This window comes from Erythranthe guttata, chromosome 5 (genome assembly GCF_056151865.1).
Source record: "Erythranthe guttata isolate IM_541 chromosome 5, IM_541, whole genome shotgun sequence".
Lineage (NCBI taxonomy): Eukaryota > Viridiplantae > Streptophyta > Magnoliopsida > Lamiales > Phrymaceae > Erythranthe > Erythranthe guttata.
In genome coordinates, this window is record NC_142537.1 from 10,375,352 (window position 1) to 10,393,415 (window position 18,064).

Here is an 18,064-nt window from a genome sequence, read left to right on the forward strand (position 1 = left end):
CTACAGATTAAACGGAGGAAGCGGACAGTTGTCATTCAACTTCAGATACACAAAGTGGCTTCCTGCTTCAAGAAATAGTATAGTCATCTGGTACGATAACTGTGAAACACCTTCGGGAGCCCAAAGTGGCAAATAAGTCGGATTTCCCGAAATGCTAGCCGACAAGACCAACGCGTTGTAATATGTTGCTACAACCACGCCCACGTCCGTGATCGTCATCCACTTTTGCAGAGGTGCTGGGGCGTTATCCCAATAGGCGACACTCGCCAACACCCGAGACACTGAATTACGACCACCGAAATAATCATTGAAGAACAGCTCGTGTCTTCTAATACAGTTATACACATCCAATCTAACCTCCATCCAATCATCCTCATTGTTCTTGACTGCACACGCCACGCTCCGATAACCACAATTACCATCCCCTTGAACGTCTGTCCACGTCACAACCTCTGGAACGAGGCAAAAATGTAGTTCTCGCAACCAACTAGGTCCGGGCATTCGTCCCATTTCGGGTCCACTCACAGTCGATGAACGACCACGGCCACAGCTAGATCTCTCAGAAGATGAACCACGGCCTCTGTTGCCTCTTGATCGTCCTCGTCCTCGTCCTCGTCTAGAATTTTCTTCGCCCGGGTATAATGGCAACTCATGCCCTGACTCATCCCTCTGTGTGGAGTTGTTCCGCGGTCTACCTCTCGGGCGGTCTAGTACTGGTGGCTCATTAATTTCCGTTGCCCAGGATGCATTCGTTCAAAAACGACATCTTCCACGTCCGTGATCTCAATTTCTGAACGTTGACGCAACTCATCAATTAACCTGTCTAGCTTGCCAATAGCCTGTGACCTGTGATCGGGAACAGAACCAACACTTTCTTCTTGGCCAGCCCTGAATCCCGAAACCCATGTCCTCCAAAAAATGTGGACATCCTCCGCATAAAACACACCACACGTGCATTCACCTTTGCGTCAATTTCATGTTAGCATGGGAGGCCAAGACATTTCCTCATGTAACAGACGCAACTGTCTATATCTTCATCCTTCTCATCGTCCAACATCTTCAGTGCAGAATGTGTTACAATTCCACTGGACAATATTTTAAATACAGGCACATTAATCGTCTGGGCCCGAATCCTCTTTGACTTCGCAAATTCGGTCAGAATCTCGTTAAGTTGATCTTCAATCTGTGTGTGATACTGTGCCCAAAATGTGTCAAAGCCACCTGTGGACGCATCCAACCATCTCTTCAATGCTCTATGGCTGCTCTCCACCGTAATATGATTAAAGTAGGTTACGTTTCAGTAAACAACATGACAGACAGTAAGTTAAGTATATGTACTTAACCACTTATAAATAAATACCTGCTTGTCGATGTATTGCCCAGATGAAAAACTAGATCCGTCCATGCTTTTACAAATTTCTCTTTGTATATCAGCCAAGTTTCTTGGAGGTGCTCAATCAACTATGGATGATTCACGTAATCGTCCACTAAAACTCTGTAATTCCGGCCGAAATCTTCTTCACACACTGATGTTATCAAATTTTGCCACGGACCGAGTACAAAAGCAAATCCTTGACGCCTACTATTGCCGAAATACTTTGAAGCACGACGCCCCACATTCATGTTAATGTGCCAAAGACATAATAGATGAGCCACAGTCGGAAATACATTCTCTATCGCCTTTAAGAGCCCTAACTCGCGATCAGTCACGAGTGCACTAGGTAGAGTATGTGGGGGGAAAAGTCTCTTCAGCCTTTGCAACACCCATGTATAATAGTCTTCATTTTCATGACGCAAAAATGCAACTCCAACAGTAAAAACAATTCCGACAGGAGTAACACCAACAATCTCCAACAAAGGCAATTTGTACTGATTGGTTTTGTAAGTACTGTCAAGTAGTATAACGTACGGAAACGTACTTAACAATTCGACAGATAGAGGGTGAGCCCACATCAAATCAATAACTTCACGTGTGGTTTCATCAGGACGGAACCACTTGTAATAGTTATACTCCTCAAGCAACCCAATCAAATGTTGCATCACTGTACGGTCACCCCTAGCTAATCTTCTCATTTTCGCCTTTTCATTGTATATTTGTTTCGAATAAGCATCGAGACCCAAGCCATTTTGTCTCAAGTTAGCCAAAATCTTCTTGGGCGGCACATGACTTTGTGAAAGATCCCTGATAATCTTCACCTCCGCTTCATTCAATGCACTAATCCCATGCCCAGACATGTATATCGGAAAATGACTATGCTTCCCATATACTATTCTGAGCCTCCATCTATCGTCCAACTGCCGCTCTCCGACAATTTGAAAACCACAGTTTATTTTTTTGCTACCAGATCTTTTCGAGGCCGCCTCTACGTTAGTTGATTGTGTTTCTCGGGGCCCCCCGAACAGGTCACAAGTCAGACACACTTTCTTTGTTTTGGGGGCACTTTTTTTAATTAATCTCACGAAAAGACCTCTTGCAACGGACCTCGCCCAAGCCACTAACTCATCCCACGAGTCAAACAATTGAGTTGTTGTAAAATAATCGGTATGATCAACTTCAATTGTAGACGTATTGTCCTGAAAAAAACAATAAAAATTAATTTAAAAAAATAAAAATAAAAAAATTGAACCGGACGCCCAACTCGGGCGCCCATTTAAGCAGTGCACGCCCAAGTTAGGCGTGCCGTTGGCTTCCGGGCGCCCGCATTGGGCGTGGAGTAGCAAACTGCACACCCAACTTGGGCGTGCACCGCATGAATGGGCGCCCAAGTTGGGCGTTTGCACGATTTGCCCAGTTTTTTCGATCGAGAAGACGGAATTTTTACCTCGTTATATCCGCTATCACGATCTTCATCCGATGAGCTCATTTGTGTTCGTATATCACACCAACAATAATGATTTTTAAGCAAATTCCCTTCAAAATATTCTTTTTTCTAGAGATAGAGAATATTTTAATAATAAACCGCAAATAGCAATTTTACAACCGCAAAAAGCAAGTCCCTAAGGAAAACATCAAACACTATTAAATAATGGGGTTTTTGTGTATAAGTCCCCAACCAATCATCTTTATTATTCTAGGTTTAGGGGCTATATCTCTTTCACAAATAACAGTCCATCCCTTTAATATTTATTTATAAATAAATGAAACATTCATGTATTTGACAATATTACCCCCAACCCTTTATACCCAATTCTTAAGTGTAACCCCAATTTAGTCAATTTTGTAAACAAAAATTCAATTTTGGCCACAAAAATCCAATTTTGACTTTTTTTTTTCAAAAACTTTTTTTTTTCAAATTTTTTTTTTGCTGCCGGATTCCGGCGTTGACTTCTTTTAGTGTTTTTTTAAGGTTTTTTTTTTTTTTACGTCCGCCGCTAAACGTTGACCGATATGTGCTGTCACTGACAGTAAATTAACGTAATTATACTGTGAATGACAGTTAATTAACGTAATTGTACTGCCGTTGAAAATACATTTATGTAATTGTTCTGCCGTTGACAGTAAATTAACGTAATATTATTATTTTAAATTTTTTGTTATATTTTTTTATTTTGTTTGATTTGTTGACAAGTCAACATAATTATACTACTGTCGTTGACAGTAAAATAACTGTAAACACAATAATATTACTGTCAACAATCTCAATATTATTATTTTTTTGGGTTTTTTGTTTTGTTTGAGTTATTCACGGAGTAATGTAATAATATTATCGTCTATTATTATAATATTACTGTAAACACAATAATATTACTGTGGTTGACGGTAATATTACTGTTGTTATAGTAATATTGTTGTCAACCACATCAATATTATTATTTTGTTTGGATTTTTTTGTTTGTTTGAGTTATTCACGGAGCAACGCAATAATATTACTGTCTATTATTGTAATATTACTGTGGTTGACGGTAATATTACTGTTGTTATAGTAATATTATTGTCACTCGCAGTAATATTAATTCTTTTTCCTTTTTATTATGTTTACATTTATTGAACGGTCAACATAGTAATATTACTCTATTACACAATAATAATGAGTTTTGTTGTGCTAATATTACTGTGCTAGAGATTAATATAACAATATTACTTTGTTAAACTATAGATTAGTTAATTTTACTGTGTTTAACAGTAATATAGTTAATATTACTGTCAATCAAAGCAATATTGTTGTTTAGACGAAAAAAAATGTTACATAAAGAAAAAAAACAATAAATAAATAAAAAAATTGAAAAAGTCAACGCCGGAAACCGGCGAAAAAATCCGGAAGAAAAAAAAATAATAAATAAATTAATAAAATTTTGAAAAGTCAACGCCGGAATCCGGCCGCAAAAAAAACAATTTTGAAAAAAAAAAGTTTTGGGTCAAAATTGAATAATTTGTGAAATTTGGGGTCAAACTGAGGTTCAATTAAATTAAGGATGAATTAGAGCATATTAAAGTATGAGGGGCTATTTTAGTCTTTTACAAAAATATGGACCATGTGTGGACTTATTTGTAAATGAGTTTTTTGTCTGGATCTCTTTATGAAGAAGTACCCATTGATGGGCTTATTTGTAATGACCCCTTAAATAATGGGGAGGTAAAAAAATCAAAATTTCATAACAAACATCTTATAAAATAATACGCATATTATTTTATAGGGATAATTATCTTATCTTGACAACCAAACAAGGCCTTAATATACTATTCTATAATTGCACTATTTGTTTCTAAAGAAATATGTTTTCCATCACTTTCAACAAATTTTACACCAAATAATAAAATAATAATATTTCACCACTTTGTTATTTATAGAGAATAGGGGTTTGTTTGGTCTCCCATGGCATCTCACCAAATATATCACGTAGTTATATATTTAATGCATTGATAATTTTAGTATTTTCAAAATATTGATTATAAGTAATAATATTATTGAATATATAATTTTAAAATTGTGATACATTTCAAAAGAAAAATTGAAACATGAACGAAAATCAACTTAAATTATGAATTCTAGGACTACATTTCATAGGGGGTCCTTGCCAAATGTTTTAACACGGGGGATTTTACGGCAATTAGAGATTACACAAGGTTGGTTATTGCAAAAACCCGAAATTAAAGTCCAGGTAGCTCAGCTGGTTAGAGCAAGCAAACGACCAAATGAAAGTCCTTGTTGTTGGGAATCATGCACGTGTACACAGCAAAAAAAAAATTATATGGAAAACATATTTTACATATAATCACGTGCACAATTTAACAATTAATTGCGTACCTTATTGCTTCCGGCGCAAATTAAAATACATACATATACAATATATAATTTGCTCATAATCAAAACAATTAGCATGCTCGTATTAAATCAATAAACATGCGTTTAAATAATTTCACAAATCATTCAAGTAAAAACCATATAGCAAATATCAACATATAATTAATCATATTAATTAATATATCTAAGTGCAAATGGATCCGATTTAACCTCTTGAAGCGTGAGACAATCTTTCGAAGTGGAAGCAAATTGCCATGGAAACCAATCCTTTCAGTCAGGAAAAGCGGCAGTGGCGTCGGACGCGCGGGGCAGCGGCGGCGTGTGCAGTTCACGCGCTGTCTTCAGGCGACGCGTGCGGCGGCGGGGTCGCGGCAATCTGACTCATTTGTCTTGCTCCTCTCGGATTTCACCTTGTATATTGAATGCTACAGTCATATGGCACTAGACACGTAAAAATTAGAACAAACGGAAGAAAAAAAAACAAAGAAAAGAGCTACCGAATAACCGAGGCGGCGCATGGGGCCGATGACCGGAGGTGGCAGTGGCAGACCGACGATGGAGCAGCGGTCGTGCATCTGTTTGAGTGAGAGCGACTAGGGTTTTGTGTTTTTGTGTATGACCTATAAATCTTGCATTTGTAGTGTCTTGTGTACAAACCCTAACAGGCTTAAGTTGGATCGGGCCCAACAGCTTAAGCCCCTTAGTCTTTTCTCTGCTCGGTTCTCACAAACCAATGATCGGAAAATTATAACAATTATATTTTCGGAATCATTGAAACGTCCTCGTCGATATGAGTGCCCATGCTCGATTTCCAATTTCTTAAACTGGAAACCCTAATTTAGTAAACCTACTAAATCGGGAAACTTCCCAATTCAGAAAGTTCACTAAGATTATCTCCTAGTTCTTTCCTTTTCCTATTCTCATTCATAGTTCACAATTATGAATGTTGGACTCAATCGTATTGACTTCCAGTTAATCAAAGACTAAACGTTTTAATTTTTGACCGTTTATTCAATAAATTCAAGTACACAAGCAGTTTGACCCTCGATGGTTCAAGTGTAAGCTAGCCGTGGGCCCACAACCCATTGTGGTTTAAACTCATCCCTAGAGTTATAATTAAGATGAAGCTCGTTTCAACTTAACCACCCAACGAATCAAGATTGGCGTCTAGCAACTACGCATCATGATTCCCTAGATACAAATGAAGTGCCTCCAAGAACCGTGTGATATAGTTAACGTACAGTACGATCCCTTCCATTCATATGTTCTGATTGAACAAGAGACATTGGTTCATCGAGACCTCATTTATAGTTCAGTAACTGTGCGGTCGTTCTAAGTGTTGCAATCGGTTCGTGCATGACTTAGAGAATCACATTCCCTACTCATCACTTAGTCAGCTCTCGCCAGAGACTTAATGAATATAAACTAGAAGATCACACAGGACATCCAAGACTATTCTAGCGATCGAATCCCCTACTATAATGCACAAACCTCCCACTATATTTCGGACTGCACGAACACTGGCCCTTGGGGCAGTCCTCAGTGGAACTCAGGGACAGGTCACGATACAGCTGGTCTTCTAGTGAAGTCACGGTGATGTCTAGGTCATAAGGACTAATGGTGTACAACTATACCATACATATCTCTACTCGATTATTTAGAACCACTTAGAGATTTCTAGGGTGAGGGAGTTCAGTGAAATCGTCAACTTACGAGTACCCACTTATGCATGCCGATATCACAATACCGTTTACTGATGAGATGCAGTACAGATACATTAAGTGCTAGTCTCTTAATGGGCAATGCCGACATCCTCGTTGGTGGCGTAACCCGTCAACTAGGAACATGTTTAACAGTTATAATACTAAAGTAAATATCTCATGATCCTACTAGAGGCATATTTTTTTTTGGAAAAATGTTATTTGGGAAAAGAATGTGACATGTTAACATATATTGGGGTGAATATTTTGTTGATTAATGACGGATTATTGATACCAAATATTGTCTGTGACGAAATCCGTCACATATTTGAGCGACAAATTATTGACAGAAAATATTGTTTTGTGACGGAATCTGTCACAAAGTTAATGGGAATATTAAGTTGATTAGTGGCGAACTATTGACAAACAAAAATTGTTTGTGACATAATCCGCCATAGATTTTAGGGACCTTAGATATGGAATTGTGACGGAAATATTTTTGTTTGTGACAAACCATTCTGTGATAAAATATGTGACATAATTAAAATATCTGCCACACTTTCAGTTTGTGACGAGGGTTTTTCTGACAAACGTATTTTGTCATGACTTCGTCACTAAACCTTATTTGTGATAGATTTATCCAATTTTTTTGACAAAATTGGCTGTCACTGAAGCCCTGTTTTTTGGTAATGGTTTTTGTTTGCATGTGAAATGTTTCTGCATCGTAGTGTGATTGCGCGCACATTCCATGACTTATTTATACTCCATTCTTTCCATTTTATTTTCTCATTTTGGATCAATGCACGTGTATTAAGAAAACTAATAAATGTACATGAAATTTAGAGAAACCCGAATAAAATGACTAAAAAAACCTCCTATCATTAATGATTTCACTATTAATTTTCTGAAGAGTAGTAAGGGCAAAATTGAGAAAAATACAATAAATGTTTCATTGGAATTCTAAAGTGACAACTATTTTGAAAAAAAAAAAAGTTTCTCCAAAACAGTAAGTAAATGGGAAGGAGGGAGCACATATAAGGGTAAACTACAAAGACCCATAAGGTAAGGCATAATTACAAAAAAACTTCCTTATTGATAATTACGACCACACCCCTCAAATTAAGGGTGGTTCAAAATCCTTAAAGAACACAAGAATTGTATGAATTACCCTTTAATTTAAAAAATAAAATAATTAAGGAAAATTATAAAATTGACCGTCAACCCCCTTTTCACCTTTGTCTTCTCCACACTTCGGCAACAACCACCAACAACTATCGCGGAAGAAGGCGACCTGCATGATTCTCACGCCAAGTAAAGATAGGTCGCCAACTACCAGGGCCGGTCCGGCGTAATCGGGGGCCCAGGGCGAGAGTATAAATATTCAGTAGTTCGGGGGTAAAAGAGAGTAAAAGAGTAAAAAAAATTCACATTTATTTTTAAAATAAATTTATAAAAAAGAAAAAAGAATAAAAGAGTAAATTTTTTTTTTGATAAAAGTAGAAAAATAATTTTTTTAAAACCATAAAATAATTTTTACACATAAAAATACATAATACATATATTAAAAATTTAAAATTTTGGGCCCCCTATGAAATTGGGCCCTGGGCGTGGGCCCTGCTCGCCCCACCCCAGGGCCGGACCTGCCAACTACGACAAGAGTTTTGCCTTTTGAAGGCCATTCGCGTAGGGTGATCGGACCCAAGGTTCATATTAGGGAAATGAGAGTGAGGGGAAGACGGGCAACCCTCGGCCCGACCATCCAATTCGTTCAATAAACATTCAATCCGGGCTATGAGCATGTATCCGGGGGCGGACCCAAGGTATGCCTTGGGGGGGCCTCCGCCCCTGCAGAAATATTTTTTTTACCTCCTTTTTAATATCTTATATTATTTATATATTAATTTATATCATTTAGCCCCCCAAAGTTTAAATTTAGTACCATTTTAGTCCAAAAAAAAAATTCTAGCCCCCCTCCCAATACTCTCTGGGTCCGCCCTTGTATCATGAACAATCTCAATACATATGGTGGAACAAGGCTATTCCACATATCGAGGTTGGAATGAGATCGCGTGTTTTCACGTCCCACCATAGTGCCCGTTTTGTCTTGATTTTCAATTGATGAACCAAGAACTTTTTTTTTTTGAATCGCTACGCTTTCTTTTGACCTTTCTATTAGCCTAAGTTTGATAACAATTGTCCATGTGGGGAGGTCCGGGTATGGGCTGCCCACAATCGAATGATGTGGGCACTTGTGTGTGTCGAATGGGTGCATGTTGTCATATAATGTGATGATTTGGGCATATTGTTTCTTTAGCGTGTGGCGGCGCATAACATTCTCCCTACCAGATCAAATCAGTCTTTTATTTTTCCTGTTAATGATACTTCATGCCCTTTGTGTGACCGTTTGGATTCTAAAATGCTCTTTCATTTCTCAGTTCTGGTTCATTTCTAAATGATGTCTCCTTTTATAAATAAACCTCTTATTATCTGGATTATTCTTTTATTGAAAAGAAATGGAGGTTTGGAATTTCTTTTTCTTTGAGCTTGTTTGGTCTAATCATAACCTCATTCCTAATAGGTTACTCTCAAGAAGGCTAGCTCGTCTGCCCTTGCTCATAGGAATTGTCAAATCTCTCAAGGCCGGAGCTTCCCAAACTTGGACTCGACCTCCAAAAGATTGGCTGGAAATTAAATTTGTTGCTTCAAAAAGATGGCCCCGCTTCGTCAGTCTTTGTGGTGAGATTTTTTTACTAAATCAGTTATGCTCTTTCTTGCCAATGATCACATCTGTTTGGACCCTCTTGTTGCTGAAACTTGTGCAATTTTGGAAGCTTGAGAATGTTATTTTTGAAACGAATTGCCTCAATGCGATTCTTTTCATAACGGATCGTCCTTCACAATCCATTGGTCTGCAAAAAATATTATTAGGGTGATCCGAAAGTTTTGGTTCCTACGGCTAAAATGGAGGCTCAAATTATGATCAAATGCAAATTTCGCTACTCATCACCTTGCCAATTGGGCGTTTTCGTGCAAATGGAGTGCAAATGTTGATGCTAATCTCATTCACGTTTCTTGTTTTTTGTGAATGGGGTTTCCCGATTGTGTACTTTTTTTTTTTTTTTTTTTTTCGTTTGTCGATTTGTTAATGCAATGTTTAGTTTATCAAAAACAAAAAAAAAAAACACATAAATTTCACACAAACGCACACAGAAATGAACACATGTTTTTCACATAGACACAAGTACAAACGTTTTCACAAAGAGACAAATAAAAACACACACATGCACTAAAGTGTTTTGTTTTGATTTTCTTTTCTTTCTTTTTTCGGTTGGATTTTCAAGCACAAACGAAAAAGACGGATTCTTTGTAACACAGAATGATTGAGAATAATATCGCGAGTTTTAACTTCTAAAATAGTGATTTTAAGAGGATGAATCTTGGTCTTAAAAAAAATAAACAAACAAATAATTAAAAAAAAAACTACTATAGACGATCCTTGTTATATAAAGAGCATAAGAAGAACCTGTGAATTTAGTTCCAAGATGCTGAGAGTAGCAGAACACATGAACGAATCTTCAGGGGTTTCATTTGCTATTATCTATTTGCCCTCAAGTAAAGATTAAGCTGCTCGATCTCGACTTCGATATTTTAACCCTAAAAGAAACATCTTATTCAACACAAGCAAACCAAACCCGGTGCTCGCCAAAATTAGTGTCATTGCATAACAACTCTCAGTATTTCCCTCTCCAAGAACACCACTTGAGCTTCAACTGAAACCACAAAGGCGGAACCCCCAAAATACCCCTCGTCAACCTCGAATCAAACACGTCAAACTGCACGCGGCTCAACGTGTCCAGCGTAACCTGCGCAGCGACAGCTGGCAGCAGCACCGCACGTGCCTCAGCAGGCACTTTCAACTCACGGGCCTTCTTCAAATGCGCGTTCGCAACAGACGCAATCTCGAAAACAGCATTACACAAACCCTCACGAGAATCAACATGTATTCCATACTTCCCACCCTCATTCACCAAAAGCCCGTGTTTTTCCGCCACCTTTAGAGGTATGTAAGGCAAACAGGAGTTCCTATTTGCATGGTAAGGCAGCGACTTAAGCAGCAACAAAAGCCCGCTCGCTTTGCCGATGTGCGAGGCTGCATGATCCGCTACGGTGGAACTTATACCACCTGATTGAAGGGTCGAGTACAAAATGGTGGAAACTGTGTCCTCTGCATAACGCTCCAAATCCTCCACAGTTTCTTGAATATCGGTGACTTCTCTTTGTGCGTCTTTTATTCGAGCTTCGACGGATCTTTTTAGCCAGATTTTACTGACCTTGTGCTCGGATATTACTGAAGAGAGAGCTTGAGCGACTGGGTGTTCGATTAACTTGTTGGAGAAGATTTTGTCGATGGACTCTTGCCACCAAAGGAGGCGCATTAGACCGATTCTTGGATCGGAAGCAACGTCCATTGCTCTTGATGTTTCGACGTTGAATGCTCGGATTGCGAAAGCCGATTTTCGCATGTTTTGTGGGAGTTCGAGAAGGCATAGGTAGTTGTGGTAGTCATAGTTCCGTACTTGTTGGACGCAATATGAGAAAGCTGATCGTGCACCATTCGATGTTGAAACACTACTCATTTGATCGTATGCAGTATTTGTCAATCTATCTGCAAACGGTTAAAACTTACAATTTAATGGTGTAACTAACAGAATTATAAGAACCGACAAACATACTGTATCCATAAAAGGTGCCTCTTTAGAGACGGAAATATCATCCCATTGAATCAACGTATAGATGTATACATAAGTGGTATTACGAATTCCAAAACTGACACTACACAACTTCTTGTCTGAAAAATACAATTGCTTAGGCTTAGGAAATCCCGGGAAATTTTCCCCGATAGAGATACAATTATGTTATTATATTTGACCCTCTGATTGATGAACAGAACTGAAGATCAGACTTCTCGTTTGCATCGTATTTCACAACTAGAGGTGTTGGGATTCATTTTATTCAATTACACAAGATATTTAGTAGCTATTTTTATGATATAACAAGAAAAAATAAATTAATTAGCAAATATACGAGTATGGTAGAGTGATAGAAAGGTTAAATATTTGGCTGGAAGATGGAGACTTTCAGTACAGAACGGATCACATATTTATGATGTAGACAACAATAATTATTTACCCTTTGGCCTCGTTTGGTTGCCAAGATAAGATTAACCAGGATAAGATTGAATAATCTAATGAAACCCAATTTTATTGTTGGACCTTCGATGATCCAATAAAAAACATGCCTAGAAGGCAAGATAAACAATGATAACATAGTATTTGCGGGTCGACCCGGCAAGTTATTAGGGATACCAAACATCAAATAAAGTCCAATTATTTAGTTAATCATGGCTAATCTCCCCAACCAAACGAGGCCTTTATTTATTATCATCACAAGCTTCTATGTGTTCATTGCTAAAGAATGCTAGAGGATAAAATGTAATGAACACAATCAATCTCTTTTACACTGACGCTGTAAGTCTTCAGATATATATCTACCACTCGACTAAGTTCTCAACCAAAAGAAATAGTTATTACAAATAATATCATATCTCGATAAGATAGTATAAATCTTCCGATAAAATTGTCCTAAAAAACAACTGGAGCTTGGAAATGTACCCAACACACCGTAGTCTGTGAACATTTTCTAATTACCATGAACTGAAAACATGTAATCACGAGGTATAACGATCCGTAATAGCATCCCATTTAGCTAACAATCAACAAAATAACTCAATATAACGATGCATAGATTTTTCTCGCTACTCAACAGTTGTAAAAGACGACAAAGTAAGGTTTTACTAATACAAAGAAAACAACATCAAATTTATCAAATTTTGAAAGCTTGAGATTTTCTTCACAGAGCAGATGATTTAAACTAAAGGGAACACTGACACTATCTTCGTACACTTTAACTCTCTGCAAAATCGCAAAAATAGAAAGGAAAGAAATTTAATTCAATTGATAGAATCAGAAACAAGAACCACAAAACAGATTAAATTTTTCAATGCCCATTCTCTCTCTTACACCATGTGACCCGACCCAACCCAAAACAGAGATTTCCTTTTTTTTTTTCCATTTTCATTTCCTCATAATCCTTTATACAATTCAAGATAATTCTTACAGAATCAGGCTACATCAGCGGACAATTAGCAAAACCCAAAATGAAAACAAGTCAAAATCATGAACAGCAACAAGTAGTGCAAAAAGGGGTAACTATTTGATAAGAAATGAAAAAAGAGAAGGAAAAACCTGATTGAGTGTCGCGGAAGAAGAGAAATGGGCGGATAATCGAACTGAGAAATTGTAAACTAATAGTTGAAGATCGAAGTGGAAGGCCAAAGGGTTAAAAGGGTTTCTGGGTTGTGGCCTTGACAACAAGGCGGAGGAGGGGGGCCAATACGTTCATTTGTCTCGCATGCGATGTGGTACTTTAATTAAGGGATTGTGGCGTTTTTAGTACTTTTTTGTTTTTTTTTTTCTTTTTTTTTTTTTCATTTTATTGTGCTAATTTTATTAGCTCTTTAAAAAAAATACCAAATTTATAAGCTGAAGCCTAAAAAGACATTGGATGTTAATTTTCCATAATTACTCTTGTATTTCTATTAGCTAAAAAGTATTGGGAAAAAATGATGGTCATTTCTTAATTTTTTAGGACGACGGTGGGTAGATCTTTATCATTTTATACACACAATCACAATACATTGATGTGTGTGGATCAGTGGTAAAACTTTACCCAGTGTAGTTTTTGTTAGAATTTATTTCGTGCAGATATTAAATTATTTGTGTCAGATTCAGTTTTTCGTTACTGTTGCGTGAAGTGTTGCAACAGTTCGTGAAGCAGTTCGTAAAAACAGTAATAAACGAGACACAAATTTTAATGTGGTTCGGATACAACTGTACCCTACATCTACGGGGACCTGCAAATAAAATTTACTAATTTTTAGTTTTACGAATACAATAATAGGACTTAATCAAAATACAAAGACTCCCTCTTTGTTGACGCCGTTCTTGTATACTACGCTGAATTATAAATCTTCAATTTGCATCACGTCCCTTGCTCCGCACGGTTGAACTCCCTTCAACGCTGAATCCCTCAGTCGGCGGATCGATCTCCTCCCGAGATTTGTTTAAGCCCCTCTCCCGAAGAACCGATCTTCTTTTTGTATAGAAGAAGCAAACTTGTGATACTCGTTGAATCTTGGTGTCTTCACCACAAAGCCTTGAAGCCGATATATTTTCGATGAAAATCACGTATCACGATGGAGCAATAAAAACGAGAGGAAAAAAATATTTCTCTGAAATCTACTCTCGATAGAAAAACTCCGGAAGAGCAACAAAGAAAAGAGAATTATTTTTCTCTCCAAAAAGACGCACGAATAATAACACCAGAAGCTGCTTATATATTGCATCTTATGAGAAACCTGATTCACGTGAAAGACAAGAATTTCATCAGGAAAGGACTTCTCATATTACGTATAATAAAATATCTTCTTGACTTATCACCACACCAATTAATATAATATTAATAAAAACACCAAGGAAACAAATCTTCTTGATACGTCTTGCACAAGTCCAAGATTTGTTGGACTATTTCATATTAATAGGCTTCCATAATAAATAAAAAACAATTAATGACAAATTAAAGAATTCAAGTAAACAAGGAGACTTTCCTTTTGGTTTCACGGTAAATTAGGACTTGTTGCACAAGTCTTTACCCATCCTTTGTTTATTAGAATCCAAATAGATTCTAACAATCTCCCCCTTTGTCATTTATTGATTTTTGTCTTTTTCTCCCCTGAATAAAATACCTGAAAATAAAACAATCAGATGATAGACGGAAACAATAAAACCAAAGATCATCCTCAGCATTAAATGAACAGCTCATTATAATCATCTTTTTCAGCAACAAGAGTGGCATCAACTGCTGCAATAGTAAGTGCCACAGTTTCAGCAACTGTTCCCACAGTAGTGGCTTCGACAGGTGGTTCACAATGGAATCAGCTCTCCCTGCATGTGTTTCTCCCCCTGTAAATGATCCTTAGGCAGCTTCTCTTGTAAAATACTTCACTCTTCCCGTTGCTTACTTGGCTTGGTAGACTTGGAAGGCGACGTGGTATATCATCCACGTGATAAAAGACTCAGCAAATAACGTCAGCATTAGCTCCTCCTTTTATATTTTTGTGAAGAACTAAACCAATTAATGACAATAAACACAATATTAGAAAAAGTGAAATTCCTTCTATTTTGGATAAACACGTTCAGGTGTTAATATGGAGAGATAAACATCTCCATAGAATTCCACTTCGTGTTGTGGACTTAGAATCCCACGGAGATTCTACCAGTTTTCACCAAGTTTAGCATAGAAATAACCATCTTAGGACACATGGGAGCAAAGTTTAATGTCCCAAATTTCATGTAAATAATATTGATTTTTAAGTACAATTTGGCCTTCAAAATATGTTTAATCTCATTCTGCACCCTTAAAATGTAGTATTTTGGCACTTTGTATCCTTGAAATAATTTATTTTGCACCTTCAAAACACAATACACCCTGAATTGAACCTTTAAACCTTGATGAGGGCAACTTCAGTTTTTATTGGATTTTTTATCACAAAAAATATATTATATAAACCAAAAAAAGGGGGGGGGAATTCTTCAGTTGTTCTATTATCAAGTTATTTGAAAATAAATATTCTTACAAAAAATCAAATATTTTCAAATAATAAAACATCCCAATTAAATAATTTAGTGAGAAAATATAGTTTTTAAGTAACTCAATGTGTTTTTTTATACTTTATATTCTCAAAATTAGATTGGTGGGTAGAAGTAAATCACATTTTAATTTATTATTTGCACCTTGAAGAAGGAAGACTCAATAAAAAATGAAGTTATCACCATTAATTTTAAAAAATCGATTCAGTGTGCATTGTAAATGGTTTATTGTGTTTCGAAGTTGCAAAATACCATTAATATCTTTTAAGGGTGCAGAGTGTCAAAATGCTACATTTAAAGGGTATAAATTAAACTGGGACTAAGCCAACTCAAATTAGAAAATAAATGGTAGGCTATGTTTGATAAAATTAAGCACTGAAAATTGAATGTTGAATATCCATATGAACAATTAAAAGCGGTGTCTTAATACTGAATGTTGAATGCTGAATGTTTATGTTTTTTTGATAATTGTATCACTTTTATAACTAAATGATGTAATTTTACTATATCGTCCTTCAAAACTGTTCAATTCCATTTTACGAATTTGAATTCAATAATATTTAACTAAATATTTTTTTATCTTGTAAATATTAGATCATATTCTTAGTATGACATAAATATATAAACAATATAAATCTCGATTTTCACCAAAATATCTCGTTCCCAAAATATCCAGAAAGAACAATTTTGTAATCTTCTTTCACTCTTATGATTACAATTTTCTCAATTATAGAAGTTTTTTACTCATATTTGGGTTTGATGAAAATTCATTAATGAGGGCATGGGTTCTATATTTGATAAGAAAAGAAAAATAGAAAGATGAGTTAAACATGAAACAGTTAAATCTCAACAGGGATAAAATAGTTTAAAATCCCTTCAGTGTAGTGCTGAATGAATAAGTCTAATTTTTTGGACTTAATCGGTCAGCAATGAATTACTTCATTCGAAGAATTGTATCAAATATACTCTGAACAATATTGTGCTGACCGAATAAGTAAATTTTCCTATTCAGAGGCCATTAAGCACTAATCAAACATAGCCTAAGATGAGAGTCGTCATTCTATTTGTTAGTATTCTATATATATATATATATATATATATATATATATATATATATATATATATATATATATATATATATATATATATATATATATATTACTTTTAATTCAACATAATATTAATAAAATATTAAATAAGCTACGGGAAATATAACTTTATTACTTAATGTATTTCTTAAGTATATTCGTGATGCATATCATTCCAGTCGATTGTAGTGGATATTACTTTTTAATCATCATTTTGTTTCCTTGAACATCAATTTTTGTGAAATGTCTTATTTCATTTTGTATTATTTTACTTAAAAGTTTTGCATTCTTCTCCATGTTTTTGTGAGGGGTATTGAAAAGTTATTGGCTCCCACATTATTTAACATCACCGTAATTTAAATGGTAAATGGTTACCTGTGGGTATCTGGTTCTGGTATTTCGATATGATTTTTTAATCGTTTTGGTATGGTTCGAGGTTGAACTATATTAAATGATAATGGTTCTGGTATTACATTTTTTCGAATGTATCCGCTCCGCTGCCATCCCTAGGTAGATCTTTACCATTCCATACACCTAAACAAACACACATCCACATTTGTGTATGTAGATCCGGTAAAACTTCACCCAGTGTAGTCTTCAACGGGTGTAGCAAAGACATTACCGTATTAGGACATATAGGAACAAAGTTTGATGTCCCAAATTTCATATAAATAATACTGATTTTAAAGTACAATTTGGACTTTGATGCAATTCAAAATATGTTTAATCTCATTATGCACTCTTAAAATGTAGTATTTTGGCATTTTGCACCGTAGAAAAAAAATAATTTTGCACCTGAAAATACAATCAACTATTCACGATGCACCTTGGCAGTGTGCATTGTAAATAGTTTATTGTGTTTCCAATGTGTAAAATGCCATTAATATTTTTTTGAGGGTGTAAATTGCCAAAATACTACATTTCAAGGATGTAAAGTGGAATTAAGCCAACTCAAATTAGAAAAAATGTTAGATGAAAGTCGTAATTCTATTTGTTGGCTTTCAAACCAAAACTTAAATCAGTGCGATTGGAGTTTAGAAAAAAAAAAAAAAAAAAAAAAGGGCTTGATCAAAATGTAATGTTGTTGTTTTGAAATTAGAAAGCTATTGCATTTTGGTTATGATATAACCGGAATTTCGTGACATGACGAATACAAAAGTTGTAGATTTTTTTTTTTGGTTGCCTTTTCAACACAACTTGAATCCATTAAAATCGGATTTCAGATGACAACACTATGATCAAAATGGTACACTACATATATTTAA

At 35.9% G+C, this 18,064-nt stretch overlaps 3 protein-coding genes across 3 annotated transcripts; all 3 read right to left on the reverse strand.

Moving 5' to 3' along the window:
- LOC105957185 (uncharacterized) lies at window positions 1-510 on the reverse strand. Its single transcript, XM_088817920.1, has one exon. The coding sequence runs from the start codon at window positions 508-510 to the stop codon at window positions 1-3; it is 510 nt and encodes a 169-aa protein (XP_088674046.1).
- A 951-nt stretch (window positions 511-1,461) lies between these two features.
- LOC148770588 (protein FAR-RED ELONGATED HYPOCOTYL 3-like) lies at window positions 1,462-2,864 on the reverse strand. Its single transcript, XM_088817921.1, has 2 exons — window positions 2,682-2,864; window positions 1,462-2,574 (listed from the first exon to the last, which is right to left on the reverse strand). The coding sequence occupies exons 1-2, from the start codon at window positions 2,862-2,864 to the stop codon at window positions 1,462-1,464; spliced, it is 1,296 nt and encodes a 431-aa protein (XP_088674047.1).
- A 7,432-nt stretch (window positions 2,865-10,296) lies between these two features.
- On the reverse strand, window positions 10,297-13,519 carry LOC105972170 (Terpenoid synthases superfamily protein). The gene is made up of 2 exons (XM_012997108.2): window positions 13,249-13,519; window positions 10,297-11,609 (listed from the first exon to the last, which is right to left on the reverse strand). The coding sequence occupies exon 2, from the start codon at window positions 11,578-11,580 to the stop codon at window positions 10,675-10,677; it is 906 nt and encodes a 301-aa protein (XP_012852562.2). The 5' UTR covers window positions 11,581-11,609; window positions 13,249-13,519; the 3' UTR covers window positions 10,297-10,674.
- Window positions 13,520-18,064: the final 4,545 nt, after the last annotated feature.